The sequence below is a fragment of the Kogia breviceps genome, chromosome 9 (genome assembly GCF_026419965.1).
Source record: "Kogia breviceps isolate mKogBre1 chromosome 9, mKogBre1 haplotype 1, whole genome shotgun sequence".
Lineage (NCBI taxonomy): Eukaryota > Metazoa > Chordata > Mammalia > Artiodactyla > Physeteridae > Kogia > Kogia breviceps.
Window position 1 is genome coordinate 83,113,741 of NC_081318.1, and position 16,411 is coordinate 83,130,151.

At 32.9% G+C, this 16,411-nt stretch overlaps 1 protein-coding gene across 13 annotated transcripts in view; it reads left to right on the top strand.

Moving 5' to 3' along the window:
* CACNA2D1 (calcium voltage-gated channel auxiliary subunit alpha2delta 1) overlaps positions 1 to 16,411 on the top strand; it is a 505,873-nt gene that overhangs the window by 427,266 nt on the left and 62,196 nt on the right. For 7 of the 13 annotated variants that reach the window (XM_067042718.1, XM_067042720.1, XM_067042719.1 and 4 more), the window contains exons 13-18: positions 5,177 to 5,255; positions 6,147 to 6,196; positions 7,356 to 7,445; positions 10,359 to 10,436; positions 12,357 to 12,431; positions 12,708 to 12,782. In XM_067042718.1, coding sequence (XP_066898819.1) covers positions 5,177 to 5,255; positions 6,147 to 6,196; positions 7,356 to 7,445; positions 10,359 to 10,436; positions 12,357 to 12,431; positions 12,708 to 12,782 — 447 coding nt within the window. Of the gene's footprint in view, positions 1 to 5,176; positions 5,256 to 6,146; positions 6,197 to 7,355; positions 7,446 to 10,358; positions 10,437 to 12,356; positions 12,432 to 12,707; positions 12,783 to 16,244; positions 16,302 to 16,411 lie in introns of all 13 variants that reach the window. The other 6 variants (XM_067042722.1, XM_067042717.1, XM_067042716.1 and 3 more) reach the window with 1 other exon arrangement.

Here is a 16,411-nt window from a genome sequence, read left to right on the forward strand (position 1 = left end):
CTCATGTGGAATGCGCTGTCTGGTTGTGTGTGTCTCTCTCTTGAGGGCAGGCTTGTGGCCATGCCAATCATCATTTGCCCACCCAGGATCTTTCCTTCTGGTCGGATAGCAAGGCTTTACTGCTAAGGGACATATTTCTTACAGCCTTAAGAGGCTAAGATGGATTAAACTAAGCCATCAGATCTTTGCAGGCTTGTAAGAACCTTTCAGATCACTGGGCTTTATAAAATAAAGTGTGAAAGGTGCATTTGGGCACTTTTATTTATTTCATAATGCTATACAACTAGAGATGTAGGTTATTTTAAACGCTCTGGATTCTGGTACACTTGTGAATTATGGAAACCACTGTAGAATTTTCTCCTAAAATATTCAGTCCAATCTAGTATTTTTATAGGCTTCATGCCAAAAATTTTAGTATGCACAGTAAATTAATAAAACCCATTTCTGACATCATTTTTCTAACATGAGCCGATAGCTGAAGTTTTTATTTTAGTTTTATTGGCTTGCTTTCTTCATAGTCTCATTTCCATTATTCCTTGGAGATTTGCCTATTGTAAATTAAACTTGAACTCTGGGTAACTGATAATTGTTGAGGTGACAGTTTCCAGTAACTGGGTTCTGCTGGGAAACAAGAAATTCCTATGGTTTTTAAAAATAGGTTGACCCTGTGGTTTTGGAAATATCTTAATTGAAGACAAGTATTTTAGTCTTCAACAAACAAGACAAAATAAAAACCAGAGTAGCGGAAGTGTAGAACTGAAGGATAAGTCAGTGGTGTATTGTAAGAAACCAATCAATAACCCAATTTGCTGTTAATTAAAAGTTTTCTCTGATCAAGTAGGTCAGGCTTGACATGTCAAATTTACAATCTTGGAATTATAATGTTCTGTTCAGAGAAAAAATGATTTTTGAACCAAATGAAGGCTGAATTATATAAATTTGAAACTAATAATAGAGACTGATTTTTAATTGTTTTAAGTTTAATTTTATTAAGTGCATTCTCAAATTACAATTTATTTTGTGAATATTCTTATATAAATAAGCATGAGTCAATAATTGTGAGTTATTTTCATTCTCTAGGAATAATACAGCACATAAATGGTTTAAGCGTATTATACATACTTTAATTTGCCTGAAAAAGTTTGCTCATCTCCATTGAGCAAGTCAGCGTAACATAAAAGAAAAAGATTATGAATTTACCATGATGTAAGTATATGAAACAACCCAAATTATAAAATGCAAGACGTCTGTCAGTCCGGTTTTGGCTCTATTATAATAATGAACTGATTTATATGTCAGATGATATCAAAGTTTGTCTTATGTCCCTCTGGGAAAACGTTAAGACCACTCATTTAGCTATTTAATTTTTTTTTCATTTAATATTTACTTCTATTTCTGTATAAGGCACTATAATAGATACAGTAGTGCAATCTTGGAACTGTTTTAACCCTAGCCAGCATTTATTCAATACTACCTTCGCACATTATTTCTGTTAGAGACCTAGACTCCAGCATTATGAAGAATATTTTTCAAAGCCATCTATAACTGTGTATGTTTCATATATGACCCTCACAGAGCCGAACATTCTGAAACATGGCCTAAAATCAACCAGTTCAGGATCATTTAGCAAATTTTCTAGGAACATTTCACTTAGAAGTCTCCAGTATGTATTTGTTACATGGATCTCGTATTGTAATTATCAATGTAAAGTTAACTTTGCTTTAATGAAGGCCTGATTTAAAGTAATAATTTGCGTAATGGAGACTTCAGATGAAATATTTCGCTTGTATGACTGCACATTGTGTTTCAAGTTATTTTATTTGTTTTTATGTAAGACCATGTAAATACACTAATAAGAAAAGAACTCTAACAATACACATCTTTGAGAATGTAATTTACCTTAATTTCTAAATTGTGCCTATTTCAAGGAACCACTTTATTTTTTCCTTTCCCCAGAATTATAGCTAAGGAAGAATGGTACACTTAAAGAAGTGAAAAACACCAGAAGAATAAGGGGATAGCAATAATCTCTGTGGATTTGGCATCTGGAATTTTATTTAGTTCATTAACTCTTCCACGGGGTGGCAGTAATATAGTGTAGAATAGAAGGAATGAAACTATCTAAAACTCCAAGTGGAAAGTTAGGATACAAAAATGATCAAATTTCACCAATTCATTGTGTACATGCACTATGAAATGTTGAATATCACACCTCCTTATGAAATCAATGAAGTTAAAATCCTTATTACATAATTAGCTAAAATGTGTAAAGCAAAGCCAAATTCAGCATGGGTGCAGCACCTGGGATTGAAGTAATGTTTATGTTGATTTTTTCACTGTCATTTAAAGAATTAAAAAGTGTGAGTGATTTATATTAAAATTTTCTCAACAAAATATATATTTATAAAATCATTTCAGGAAATTCTAAGATAATCTATAAAATCATTAAATTTTTACATGCATATGTTTTGTGTGTATGTGTGTATTCCCCCAAGAGAAAAATAAGCATTTTAGATATATTAGAAAGATTTTGTAAATATTGTAATGGTAAGGCTGTTGCTGAAACTATAGAAAGGTTGAATTTTTAAGATTTTAGTAACCATTGGTAGGAAAATTTCAGAAAAATAATGTCTTTAAAAATGTCTAGGGGGCTTCCCTGGTGGCGCAGTGGTTGAGAGTCCGCCTGCCGATGCAGGGGACCTGGGTTCGTGCCCCGGTCCGGGAGGATCCCACATGCCGCGGAGCGGCTGGGCCCGTGAGCCATGGCCGCTGAGCCTGCGCGTCCGGAGCCTGTGCTCCGCAACGGGAGAGGCCACAACAGTGAGAGGCCTGCGTACCGCAAAAAAAAAAAAAAAAAAAAAATCTAGGGCCTTCCCAGGTGGTCCAGTGGGTAAGACTCCATGCTATCAATGCAGGGGGCCCGGGTTTCCGATCCCTGGTCGGGGAACTAGATCCCGCGTGCATGCCGCAGCTGAGTGTCCACGTGCCACAACTCTTCATTGTGGCACAACTGAGAAAGGCGTAAAAATTATATATTTGTAATATGGGAATGATTCAATCAGTTAAAAATTATATATTTGTAATATGGGAATGATTCAATCAGTTAATGCAGCCTATATTCAAATAGCCAGGGAAGGACCTATGTGATAAATGAATAAAGAGAGAGGAAAAAAAAACCTAGTGTGCAGTAAAATTTTATTAAATTATAATTAATTATGACAATGTACACTTTGACACCCAGCTTTGATGCGGAATTCCTTAATTTGAACAACCTCTGAGGTCTCCATGGAGGCCAACGATTGGCGTCAGGCAAAACTTTTGTAGTAAAACAAATAAAAGAACAAGTTTTGTTGTTGGTTGTGGTGTTTTACTAGTATGTTTTTTGGCTGAGTTGGGTTTATTTGGACTATTAGATGACTAACATCAGTCAAAATAATCACATGGTGTGTGTCTAAGTGTAGCCTCTATGTTATTTGAAATGCTTGATTTCTAGGGATGTAGATATAATAATTCATTTAGTCTTATTATTTATTTCTTTGTACTGAAAAGTATTCTATGGAAAACATTTTACTGGAACGCTGTCGTGGTAAGAGGAGCGACCAGACAAAGCACTGCTTTAAACTGAAAGTGTGAGACATGCTTTCAAATGTTAATTATGAAAGCCATCCCCAAGTGCTTTCTGGAGCATCTTGATTGTTTCCCTGCCCTGAATTCACGTGACACTTTTTTAAGGTATGGCAGTTAAATTGAATTGTTAGTAGGGTTGCCAACCTGTTTATAAAAATATTTCCATTTAGGAGTAAGTTTTACGATGTAAGTAGTGACGCTACATTGAAATACATAGCCCCCAAAATGACCCAATTGAAGATTTTAAGGAAATGAGACTGCATTTTGCATTTTGAGGGACTGAGAGACAGAGAGAGGTAGGTGTCACCAACTTCTGTTAAACTAGAACCAGTCATTTGTCCTTACAATTTGAGGTGATTAAATCTCTGACTTATGGCTTCTTACATAACTAGCCGAGGCAAACCCGGGTGACCTAAGGGTGGCTCACATAAAACTTTACAAGTGAAACAACATCCCTGATGTACATTTTAGGGCAAGGATTGTCATGATGTGATCTCGGTGCAGTCAAGACCAGCAAAAGAACAGAGAACAGATGTGAAATCTCTTTTGAGATTCGTGCTCTGCAGTTGTGCAAAAGATGAAACAGATGAAACGGTTAGAAAATGTCAATTCAAACAGTCAATCGACATGAATTAGGGAAAAGCTCTTAACATAGTTCAAACCAGACCATAAATTCATGGAAAAGTGATTTTCTGCATGTTTATCTTTAGAAAAAGCTAAAGTGATCAACTTAGAGTACCTGTTTATTTAGATTATTAAATTGGTAAAAATCGATATAAGTCAAATAGCCATTTTATTAAATACTTATTGACATCATTGAATTTATCTTCTATGCTTTAATGCTGTTTAAATTCAGTGGCTTCCAATGAATATGTAAATTACTATAATTAAATATCTCAATTAAAATTTTAAACATTTATATATTATATATTAGAAACAGTCAATATTTTGATTCTTTTTAAAAATGCTAGGAGCTTAAAATATTTTTCATAATGGCAGTCATCTTTTATAGAAAGTAAGTAATACGACTAACATCATAATCATACATGTGCATCCTAAATATTTCTCTGATGTGGAAGTAGTGAAACCATCATTAAGTATAATGCCCTAAGCAACTAAAAGTATAATGACCACCTTTCTATATACATTTTTATAATCTCATACCTATGAAATAGGACTTTTTTTTTTTTTGGCAGTGACTAAATATGTGAATAATATATCTTAACCAAGTGAGACAGGTGAAGTTGGGTTGAGCCTGAAAGATGCCATTTCTACTAATGAAACCTTAGTCATGATCCTGCCACAGGATTGACATACGGTGCAGAGCACCCAAGTACTAACTTATATTTAGTAACTGAAGTCTATATTTACAGTAGATTATGTGGTTTCTCTCTGATGCCTTCCTGAGTGATTGAGTGGCCTCAATTTTTCTTGTCACATTAATTGACTGAAAACCATGCTTTTACATGTTTTTTATTTTAGTTCTTTTGTTTTGCCTTTCAATTAAATTTTATGCAGCCTAACAGATATCCGTTTTTCAATTCACCAGGTACGTGTATTCACATTTTCAGTTGGTCAACATAATTATGACAGAGGACCTATTCAGTGGATGGCCTGTGAAAATAAAGGTAACAAGTCTGTTTACTTGACCACATTGTATTATAAGAAGAAGAATTTGGTAGTTGTTACTTCTACATATTATCATCTAAAGTTATAGCTAATTTTTTATAGGAATCAAGGCAAGAATAAGATGCTGAAGATGTTTTCTATTAAAAAAACACACACATAAGAAACTTTGATATTAGTGTTACATTACATAAAAATGCAGACATCTGATCATATTGTACATTTATAAAGGAATATATTTTATTGCATGATACTAGTGATGCTTATCAAATATAACTTGACATGAAGTATTAAGAATGAAAGAAAATCTGAGTTATATAAAACTTAGATATTAGGAAGTGTGACACAATATGCACAGTTTTCTCTCTGAGTGGTTAAATTATTGTTTTTTTAAATGTTTTCTTATACATTCCTAGGTAATTCAAACTTTGTGTAGTGAACCTCTATTTCTTTTATACTCAGACCAAAAAAACATGTTATTTGAAAAATGCCACATGGCAATAAAAAGAACTTAGATTTATTCTGAAAGCTATTTTTAGGCAGGTATTTTATATGAATATAATAATTGTTAGATAACCATCATTGTGTATTTTTAATAATTTCTTCAATGAAAAAAACTTTTAATGATACCAGGTTCCCTACTGCTTTGTAGAAAAATAACATTTGTTTCATACAATCTAAGAAATGTAGTGAAATTTCTCATAAAGCCTGTGTATTTGCTATGAGAATACATTCATCAAACATTTTCCAGATTTATCAGTGGTGTTGATATTTTAGTGTTTGCTCAGTTAGAAGTGCTCAGTGTCTCCTACAAAGCCATAAAATAATTTTGTGGTCCTTTATTATATTATAATGTTTATATGTATAAATTTGTATATATATATATATTTCAGGTTATTATTATGAAATTCCTTCCATTGGAGCAATAAGAATCAATACTCAGGTATGGTTTTTTAAAACTTGTTTAAAGTATTTTTTCAAACTAGGATATTTCTTCGCTGCTTTAAATATGCTCAGTATGGAGAAAATGGGTGAAAATGAATAAATGATTCATACTATTCCATTTGTAATAAAATGATGAGTATCATGGTAATGTATTGGTTTTAATTTCATTAAGGTTCCAAATGTTTTTAAACATCCAAAACCCAGGCAAAAATATATGAGTATTTTTTTCTTCTCAGATGTTAAAAACATAATAGAAAGTAAATAAAATCAGTTTACTAACAATCTCATCATATAATTTCAACTTGGTTCTATGGCAAATTATTTAAATGAGTTTCTCCAAGTTGTAGGTACAACATAGAAAATTAAATAATAATTATTACAACTTACAACAAGGAGATGATTTTTCTACAACCATTCAGTTGAAAACATGCTTGTTAAATAACCAGGGAGATTGAAGCAATTAAGTTAATTTAAATATATATTATTTTAAAATATTCCTAAATTGCTATTTCAACTCATTAATTCTAAACATAACTGAGGGTCTACAAAATAAACTAAGTCAAAATTTAGCACAGATAACATGGCATTTGTGGAAATGAATACTGAATACATTGAATTTTGAGATGAAACAGCAGCTGCATTTAAGCCTGTTGTCTAGATTTGGCACAGTATTTCATGTATTTTTTTGATATGTTTAAATGTAGTTTTGAATTTCAGCCAAACAATCTGTGATATGAAAACAAGTACATGGCTGCTTTATTATTTCAAATTCATTTAGTTCCATCCAGTAAATCACAGAGCCTTAGATAGTTTAGATTAACATAAAACAATTCACAAGGAACCTGTTTCACTTATTGTTGGCTGAACCTCAGAAAGAGAATATTTTGTTACTAGAAAAAAAACTGGGGTAGATACATTGTATAAATAATGTAAGTCAAATATTGTTGATTCTAAGTATGCAGACATACCATTTATGGAGTACCCAAAGTAGGAACTGAATGATTATATGCTTAACTTTCTTAATAATTTTGATTCCATCTTTATTTTTAACTCTAGATAAGTTTTTCTCTGTGGAGTTTTGTTTTTTTTCTTTTTTTTTAGCACTGCATTTCTAGCTTTCAACCACGTAACTCTTTTTTATGTATATGTATATATAGGAATATTTGGATGTTCTGGGAAGACCAATGGTTTTAGCAGGAGACAAAGCTAAGCAAGTCCAGTGGACAAATGTATACCTGGATGCCCTGGTAAGCTAGACTGTTCAACCAAAAACTGTCATAACAAAAGCACACAGCTGACTTCTGTTTCTTTCTAGCTTCCATTTCTCTTTTCCTGTTCATGAAACCCTTTCAAAATTCCTTCTATCACAACCTTCTTTGCTAGAATTTAGATAATTTACATAAAAACGTAGACTTATGTGTAGTGGAGAAGCACAGATGTAAAGTGTTATTTTTCAGTTGCCATTGAGGATGTAGAATTTCAAACCTCTCATCTTGAATTTAAGACCATTTTGATAACTTTTTGAATTTTTATGTAAAAAAGTACTAAAGTCACATGAATTAGTACCTATTACTGCAGATTTTGAACAGGATTCGTGAAGACGGTATTTTTAAAATAGACTTCAGCTACCAGAAGCATGTATATCCTCCATATCTCAAACCAGACTCAACAAAACTCAGAAGTACATGCAGTTAAATAGAAACAATCACAAACCTAACCACCTCTTCATATATAATTTCTTGCTTTAGGTTCAACCCCAAATATTTATGGAACTAGCCATTGAAGTGATCAAATCTGGTGTGAAATAACAAATTAAAACATGTTAATCTGTCCACTGCACAATAGAAATTTTAGTACAGTTATGCCATCAAATTTCAAAGCAGTGGTTCTCAACTGGTGGTAATTTTGCCCCTCAGGTCATTTGGAAATATCCATAGGTATTATTGATTGTCATGACTGAATAGGGAGGGGTTGCTACTGGCATCCAATGAATAGATGCCAGGGATGATGTTAGACATCCCACACAGTGCACAAAACAGTCACACACACCCCCAACACACACACATATACACACACAACAAAGAATTATACAGCTCAAAATATCAATAGGGCCGAAGTTGGGAAATCATGTTTTAATGTAATTTTTACTTTCCTGGTGTGAAAGTTATCAATAGTAATTATCATATTTAAGATTTACTCATATGCTTAACTTAATTAGAGAAGACTTTATTAACAATTTTACTAAGGAGAGACTTAAAATATTAAGCCCTGAAAAGTAAATGCTAATTCAGTAACCCCTTTTCCTACTTGGAGTTCAATTATATGCTGATACTACTTTTCTGAATGCAATGATGAACCCAAAGGGCAGAATGCAATCCATTTAGAATTACTTATCATTTGGTTCTTGTAAAATAAACATACACAGGAAGTTAGAAGAAAAATAGGCACTATTAGCAGCAGGCTTGCGTGCTGAGAAAGATAAAGTGAAGCTTGCTTACCTCAAGCCCTCGCTAAAATTACTGTCCAGTGTTCCTTCTTGACATCACATATTTATTTAAGGTCACATGGTCAACTAAATATATGGTCAAAATGTTTCACGTATCCAAATCCATCACAGGACAGAGTATGATAGGAGGAGTCAATAACTATGCCCTGTTGTATTTCCTATGACCAGAAGTTCATTAACCAGCATGTCTGCCTTGTTGGTGAGGTTCTTACTGATAGCACAAATGACTTTAGGAAGAGATTTGGGTTCTAAATATGCTCTTCTACCAGCTGAAACTAAATGTAAAAAAAAAAAAAAGGAAACAAATGAAGCAAATAAGTTGTCTAGTCAGTGGATATACGGAGCATTCATTTTACTGACTTGAGAATAAAAAGAGACCCATCTTTCATTTCTAAGTATTTGTTTATAATCTCTGCACATAGCAGATTCAAAATATATGCTGGTCAAATTAACAGTTATTTTAAGAAGAAGAAGGTAAAAATAATCCAAGACTAAATGTAATGAATATAATGAGAAAAACGAAGAGAGCTCTGGAAATCAGAAGAAAGAAGGCCATATATTTGGGGATAGAGTAGAGTGAGGTTAAAAAGATGGTGTCATGTTAGCTAAATATATGAGTCTAGGTAAGGTTTCTAAAATTGGTGATGAGTAGTGAAATCAGAGAAGGGAGGTGCAGTATGAAAATTGGAGAAGTGCTGGGTATATTGAAAGAATGATACCTCAGTCACTTTTGGAGATAATGGGAGATGAGAACAGATCCAAGACTGGGACAAAATTGTGGAGGGTTCATTTTATTTGGGGGACAAAGTGAAGTTCTTTATGTTAGAGAGATGAAAAGAGTTGCACTCTAGAAACTCAACATCAAATAAATTCCAGGAGGCAGAAATCTTATTTTATTTCTCTTTTCTAGAGACTTGCAAAGTGCCTTGGAATAGAGTACAATTTTTTTGGTCTGTTAATGAAGGAGGGAGAAAATGGAAGTCAGGCACAAATAAGTTCATCCATAATTGTGTCTAATATGTTAGAAGACTAGTATCTCATTTGGGGGGCACATATTACCATATTGAGAAGCAAATTATGGTATTCTCTGTAAATGTAAAAGCTATGCAAAGGAAAAGAGTGCACCCATATATGCCTTATCTTATACCATGCTACCATTTGTAAGGACTGCGTATCCGTATACGGTCGGTCCTCCATATCCCGTGTGTTCCATGTCTGTAGGCACAACCACCTGCAGATTGAAAACATTCAGGAAAAAAGAATTTCAGAAAGTTCTTAAAAGCAATGTCAGTCCGGTCAGTGTGCTCGGTGGTCCCTGGTATTAGGTGAACTATCACTCACTATGAAAAAAAGAGTGGAGGGGCAGGGTTACTGAAATGTTGAGTGTAATTTGATTTTTATAGTTATTTGTAATGCTCTCTTAAGAGTATTATTTTAGATGTTGCATGCTTAAAGAACTGCCTACTAGCTCCTGCTTATTTCTAAGACATTTCATTGCCTTTTTAAAAAGTAAGCTTTCAAAACCAATTACTGATTTTTTTGTGGCTGTTTATAAAGTAACTCAAATGTACTGTCAGATATCAAAAACTAATGCAGAATGATAAAGTTTAAATTGTAATTTTAATTTGACTTTTCTCTCTGAATCTATTTTAAGGAACTGGGACTTGTCATTACTGGAACTCTTCCGGTCTTCAACATAACCGGCCAAAATGAAAATAAGACAAACTTAAAGGTTAAAAGTTAATTGATAAAATTAATAATAATAAATGATAAGCTATGACGTTGAAGCTCAGTGTGGATAAGATATTTCTATAAGGAAATACATACAATGTAACTGTCTCGTGAGGCGGGAAGTAAAAGGCAGCAGCTGCCTATGTGATAACCACCTGGGAAAAAGGAAATGCAGGTCAAGTTCTCATTTCCCCAGAGCCAAGATTCAACTTAACTCTATTTAACTATGACTTGATGAGAACACAAGTTCAGACTCCGGGAGTAATTCCATGATAAATGGACAGTACATTTGTGCGCACATTTTTAAATGCATCTAAGATATCCTTGGAGTTCAGAAAGAAAAATCCAAAGAAAAAAACCATGGTGATGTTTGTATCAGGTGTATAGGTACCTTTTTAGAATCACTGCTCCTCCAAATTACATTCAAAGGATAGTTTTTTTAATTGTCATGTAACTTAAGGATCTGATTTAAATGATAGTTCTCATTATTTTTTTCTCTTTTTTTTAAGATTCAGGAAAAATACTTAATGAGTTTCATTAAAAATCTTGATTTCTACAGTGCTGGTAATATTGTCAATGTAATATAATGCTACCAACTTGAAGTTCTACAAGTTTTGAAAACTATGTCTCTTGTACTTGTTAAATTGCCTCATTTAAAAAAATACTTTTGATTTAAAAGTAGGTTTACATTTCTGTTTCTTAGCTTACATAAGAAGGAATTTAAGAATGTGGGAGAAGTTAAGATTTTTTAATGCTAAATACTCATTTTATAGTTCGGTTGACATTCCTGATTTGAGGGAAATTTATTTCCAGTTTATAATGAAATGAAGTCGGTTGCACTGAAGTATTGTTTGTTCACTTACTATAAATGTCAGTGGAACTCCTTATTTTAAAAATGTGGCCATAGAAAACATTGGTTATTCCTCTTTGGTGGCCCATTACCATTCTTAACTATCTGCTGGCTCTAGCCATCATAACTCAGGAAGGAGTAATTCTCTAATTCCTCATGTACATTATCTAAGGGATTGCTTAAATTGGGGGTATTTGCTCAGACTAGGGTTGATTCATGGGAAAAGAGCACAGTTGTTGACATGACTTTCTCATTCGGTGTGCACCTACACAAAATTTAAAATGTTCTTGTGATAACTATTAACTGGATTTTATGATTTTCTTTGTAACATTTTGATTTATTTTATAATTTATATAATTACATTTAAGACGAAAATTCCTGATTCTAAATTTTAACACCATTCACATCCTATGTCCCATAGAAGATTATGATAACAGTTTACCACATGGCCTTTTTGATTTGCAACTAAAACTGCGATGCCCATTGTTTGGTATTTCGAAGTTACCAGCAACCAGAAATAGTGTTGTAAGAATTTCTGCTATTTTATTACAAATAAGGTCACATATTGTACTTTTCACATATACACAGGTATTATCAGCAGCAAAAATCCATGGTTTTCTCATTCCATATTGCCTAATTAACTTTAAAGTGGACATTTTTGTGATTTCTTAATCATAGCATACCAAAAAGTTAGTTTACACTCACACACACACACACACACACACACACACACACACACCCCTACAGCTGCTGACTGTACAGCAATTAAAATAAGTATTAGTACAGGAAGTATCCAATTTAAAATTTCATATATCTTTTGTACTTTAGCTTTAATCATCAAGATTTCACTTTTTAAGCTAAATAATAATGATACAGTTGTGGGAATATAATCAAAGCTGAGAATCATTGCAAGTTGATACCAAAAATGCCTCACCCTTACATATATACATATGTTTAAGCTAGTGTGGAATACAACCATTGTCAAGCAGAAGGATGAACGTATATAATAATTGTGTAGAAATACGTAAATTTTCGGTAGAAAATACACTGCCTTTTGCTATCTTATTATAGAACCAGCTGATTCTTGGTGTGATGGGAGTTGATGTGTCTTTGGAAGATATTAAAAGACTGACACCACGTTTTACAGTAAGATGCAATTTACTCTTTTGGTAACTTTTCTGTTTTAAAACTCTCTACTAATTTAGCTTGTTTTTAAAGCACTTAGAAGGAATTCCCAAAAATTTTGTGCCGTTATCTTAGCAAAGGAATTAAATATTTAAAAGGATACTTAAGAGTGTAAAGATGTCACGTTATCTTTCTTTATGCTTTAAAATATGTATTTAAGAATTTTTTTTTTTTAAAGAATGTGGATTTCTGATTGCAACTCAGGACTCTTTAAGGTTGTTTCTTATTATTTTTCAGCTGTGCCCCAATGGCTATTATTTTGCAATTGATCCTAATGGTTATGTTTTATTACATCCAAATCTTCAGCCAAAGGTATGTATATAATTTACAATGATTAGTGTTCTGTAAAATTAATGATTAATGTTCTTAAAAGGTTCGTCATTTTAAAATTCACTATACAGCACTAAGTGTAAAGGAACATTATACCTGTAACGTTAAGAGATGACAAGACCACAGTTTATAATATATGAAGGTGTGAAAACAGTTTTCGTTTTCTCTTACCTGTTTAGTTCTGAAATGTTTCTATCCACTATCCAGCTAACCAATATTCCTATCTCAAAGGCAGCCATTATCACTTCCTGGGCCTGAGCTTCACACATCCCACTTGGTATTTTGATTAGGCTGTAAGGTGGTGAAGGAGATGGCCTGGATAGGTGTGAACTTGAGAGCATTATTCATGTTCCTCTATGCGTAGGCCATTTGCATTGCCCTTTTTTTCTCTGGTAATTATCTCTCCTTTCCATCTGCCAGGCTTATAAAGATATGTATGAAATTCAAAAAGAAAAACTCAAATGGGATGCGCTTCAGAAATGGGAAGGGTTTATTAATCAGGGAGTTATATGGAAGTGATAAAATTCCATGCATGAACCATTTTATCCTAATCTTTATGCCTATTTTCCCAAGATACAAAATACTTTCCTAAATGTCTCATCCAGCTCATTTCACTTTTCATTAATGCTGCACAGGTAAAAAACTTTATCCAGAAGTAAAATTGGCAAAACCTTACGTATTTTTAATTTATAAGCATCTTCAAGTTATTTTTTAACTTTGAAGATAATATTAAGGATACTTTAAACCATGCTGGATGGAAATATATATAGACTTATGCATATTATTTCCTTCTCCCCAGGCATGGAGATTCAGTGATGTTAGTGATGTTTAGGACACATACAAGTATGTATGTGCATGCGCGCGCACACACACACACACACACACACACACACACACACACAAAGTTGGGTCATTAAAAACTTCAAAACGTAATAATTAAGAACCATTAATACTGAATGTAAAAACATATTGAATGGTTATAATTAATGTCGGTATTTTATTTCTCACTTTGGAACTTATTCCATATAAAATCCATCATGATCTAAATATTTGCTAATCATGTGTAGCTGCTGATCACCCTGCATTATTTTTAAAGCTGTTATTTTATCGTAAATGTGGTCTAAACATATTTTCACATTATTATTAGTCTTTCACAGCTCTTTGAAAACATATCATGTTAAGTTCCTCTTAGAGTTGTTTATGATTGGCTAATCATTCTATGATTTTTCCATAATTGAAAATTTTTAAGTCTTTTTAAGAGTTTTTAAAATTTACAGTATTATTTTGTATTATGTTTGTATATCCAGTGTATTTTAAATTATATTCCCGTAAGTAAAGTGATTTAAATGTAGCAATAATGTAATGTGCTGAAAGGTGTGGAGGATCCCTACTTTTACGTAGTTGGACATTTTATGATTGTAAGTCTTAACTCCTTCCCCAGAAAGAACTAAAATATGTCATAGACAGAATAATAAAAAAGAATAATTAGAATAATCACGGGTGCTGTATATATATAAAACCATCATTTAGAGGTAATTATTTGAAAAGGGTTTTCCCCTTTTCTACATTTTTTTTTTTTTTTTTTTTTTTTGTGGTACGCGGGCCTTTCACTGTTGTGGCCTCTCCCGTTGCGGAGCACAGGCTCCCGACGCACAGGCCCAGCGGTCATGGCTCACGGGCCCAGCGGCTCCGCGGCATGTGGGATCTTCCCGGACCGGGGCACGAACCCGTGTCCCCTGCATCGGCAGGCGGACTCTCAGCCACTGTGCCACCAGGGAAGCCCCCTTTTCTACATTCTTGTACTAATAATCAGTATATATGTAGAAAGTATTTTATTACTATTTGAATGCTGTTAACATATATTTGACTCATATTTGGAATAATCAATTTACTAAAATTCGTAAAGTTACAAAGAAAATATAAATTCTTTAGAAATTCTTAAAGCCCAGGTGATTTTTCTTCAGGATTATGTTAGCTTTTCATATTTTTAATATAGGTGATTATTGTAAGCAAGTGTGCAACAGAAAAAACTTTTGGAAAAAATATTGTTTTAGAAAACCATTAAAAATAAAATGTTTGAACAATGAATGTATTATTTTTTTCTGAAATTCATGCTTGTGAATTAAATATGCTTATCAATTCTCATCATTAACAGGTTAAATATTATAATTTCTTTTTGTGGGTGACAGTGCTTGCTATACAGAGAGATACAAGAACCTGATAAAGGATGATATAGTATAAGATAGTTGTTTTAGAAATTGACAAATACAGAGGACCAATATGGTTAGAGTAATATACTAACAAAATTAATCTTAATTTTTTCATCCAAAATTCACCAATAGAAATAAAGGAAAATAATGCTACATTCCATAGTACCCATTATTATTTAACAAGATCAAAGTCTAATCTTACGCAGGTATCCTTTGCTGCATGCCTTTTGTTTTCTTCTTGAAACTGTAATCTTAATTCACATTGTTTCAATACAATTTTGAAGTTTATAGAAGGCAGAACAAGTGTCCTAAAGCCAAGAATATCAGAAAATAAAGTAGCTATGAATCTTTTGCATATCTAATTTTCTGAGGAATCATTACTTATCTTCTAAGAGAGACTTTTCAAAGTCTCCACCATGACCACATTTTGACAAATGCTGAATTATGTATCCTCCTTTATTCCAAAATGCATTTGAGAATTCCTCTGTTGTGTTTCAATGAAATAACCAGGTTAGGTGTACTTATTAATACCTCATTTTTATCAGTCTAAAGAAATATTTATTATATAGGAAATTATGCATAATTTACATTTTAGAAGTCCATATTTAAAATAAACCTACAGTGTTATGACTGAATTCTTCATTTGTTCCATGGATGTAACATTATATGTCACTAACAAAGGCACAAATTTTAAGCATTTAAGACTGACTTTTTAATATCCTATCGTATTTATATTTTAACACATTTGAGTCATATCCATTCTAAAGAATTCCTGTTTTTTCCTTTTTTTAAATCACCATAGGGAATTCTCCAACAGTCCAGTGCTTAGAGCTCACCGCTTTCACTGCGGTGGGACTGGGTTCGATCCCTGGTGGGGGAACTAAGATTCCGCAAACTATGGGGTGCTGTCAAAAATAAAATAAAATCAGTAAAGAAGTTGTCTGAGACAAACCATCTTTCTCATTTCCTACATTCTCACTTTTTTTCCTCCCTAGGAATAAAAGGAAAACATTAGTCATTTTACTAAAAAAAAAAGTGAGCATTTTTACTAGCATTACATATTTTATTCACTAAAAATATTTTTGAACTTTCATTTCATTTATTGACTCATCATGAGCTTGATGATACCTGTTTCTGATCAAGGAAATACCTGACCAAAATTGATGATAGGCTAGAACGCTTACCCATGTTGATATGTAGTATATGATGAATTACCATCTTTCTGTTGCTTCAGCCTATTGGTGTAGGTATACCAACAATTAATTTAAGAAAAAGGAGACCCAATGTTCAGGTAACTGTGAATGAAGTTAGCAGTGCCTTCAAATTTGCTAAATCAGAGCTGCGATTAAGCTTCTCTTCCTAAAAGCATATGATTAATGCTGCCTTTCCTGACAGCAAGCT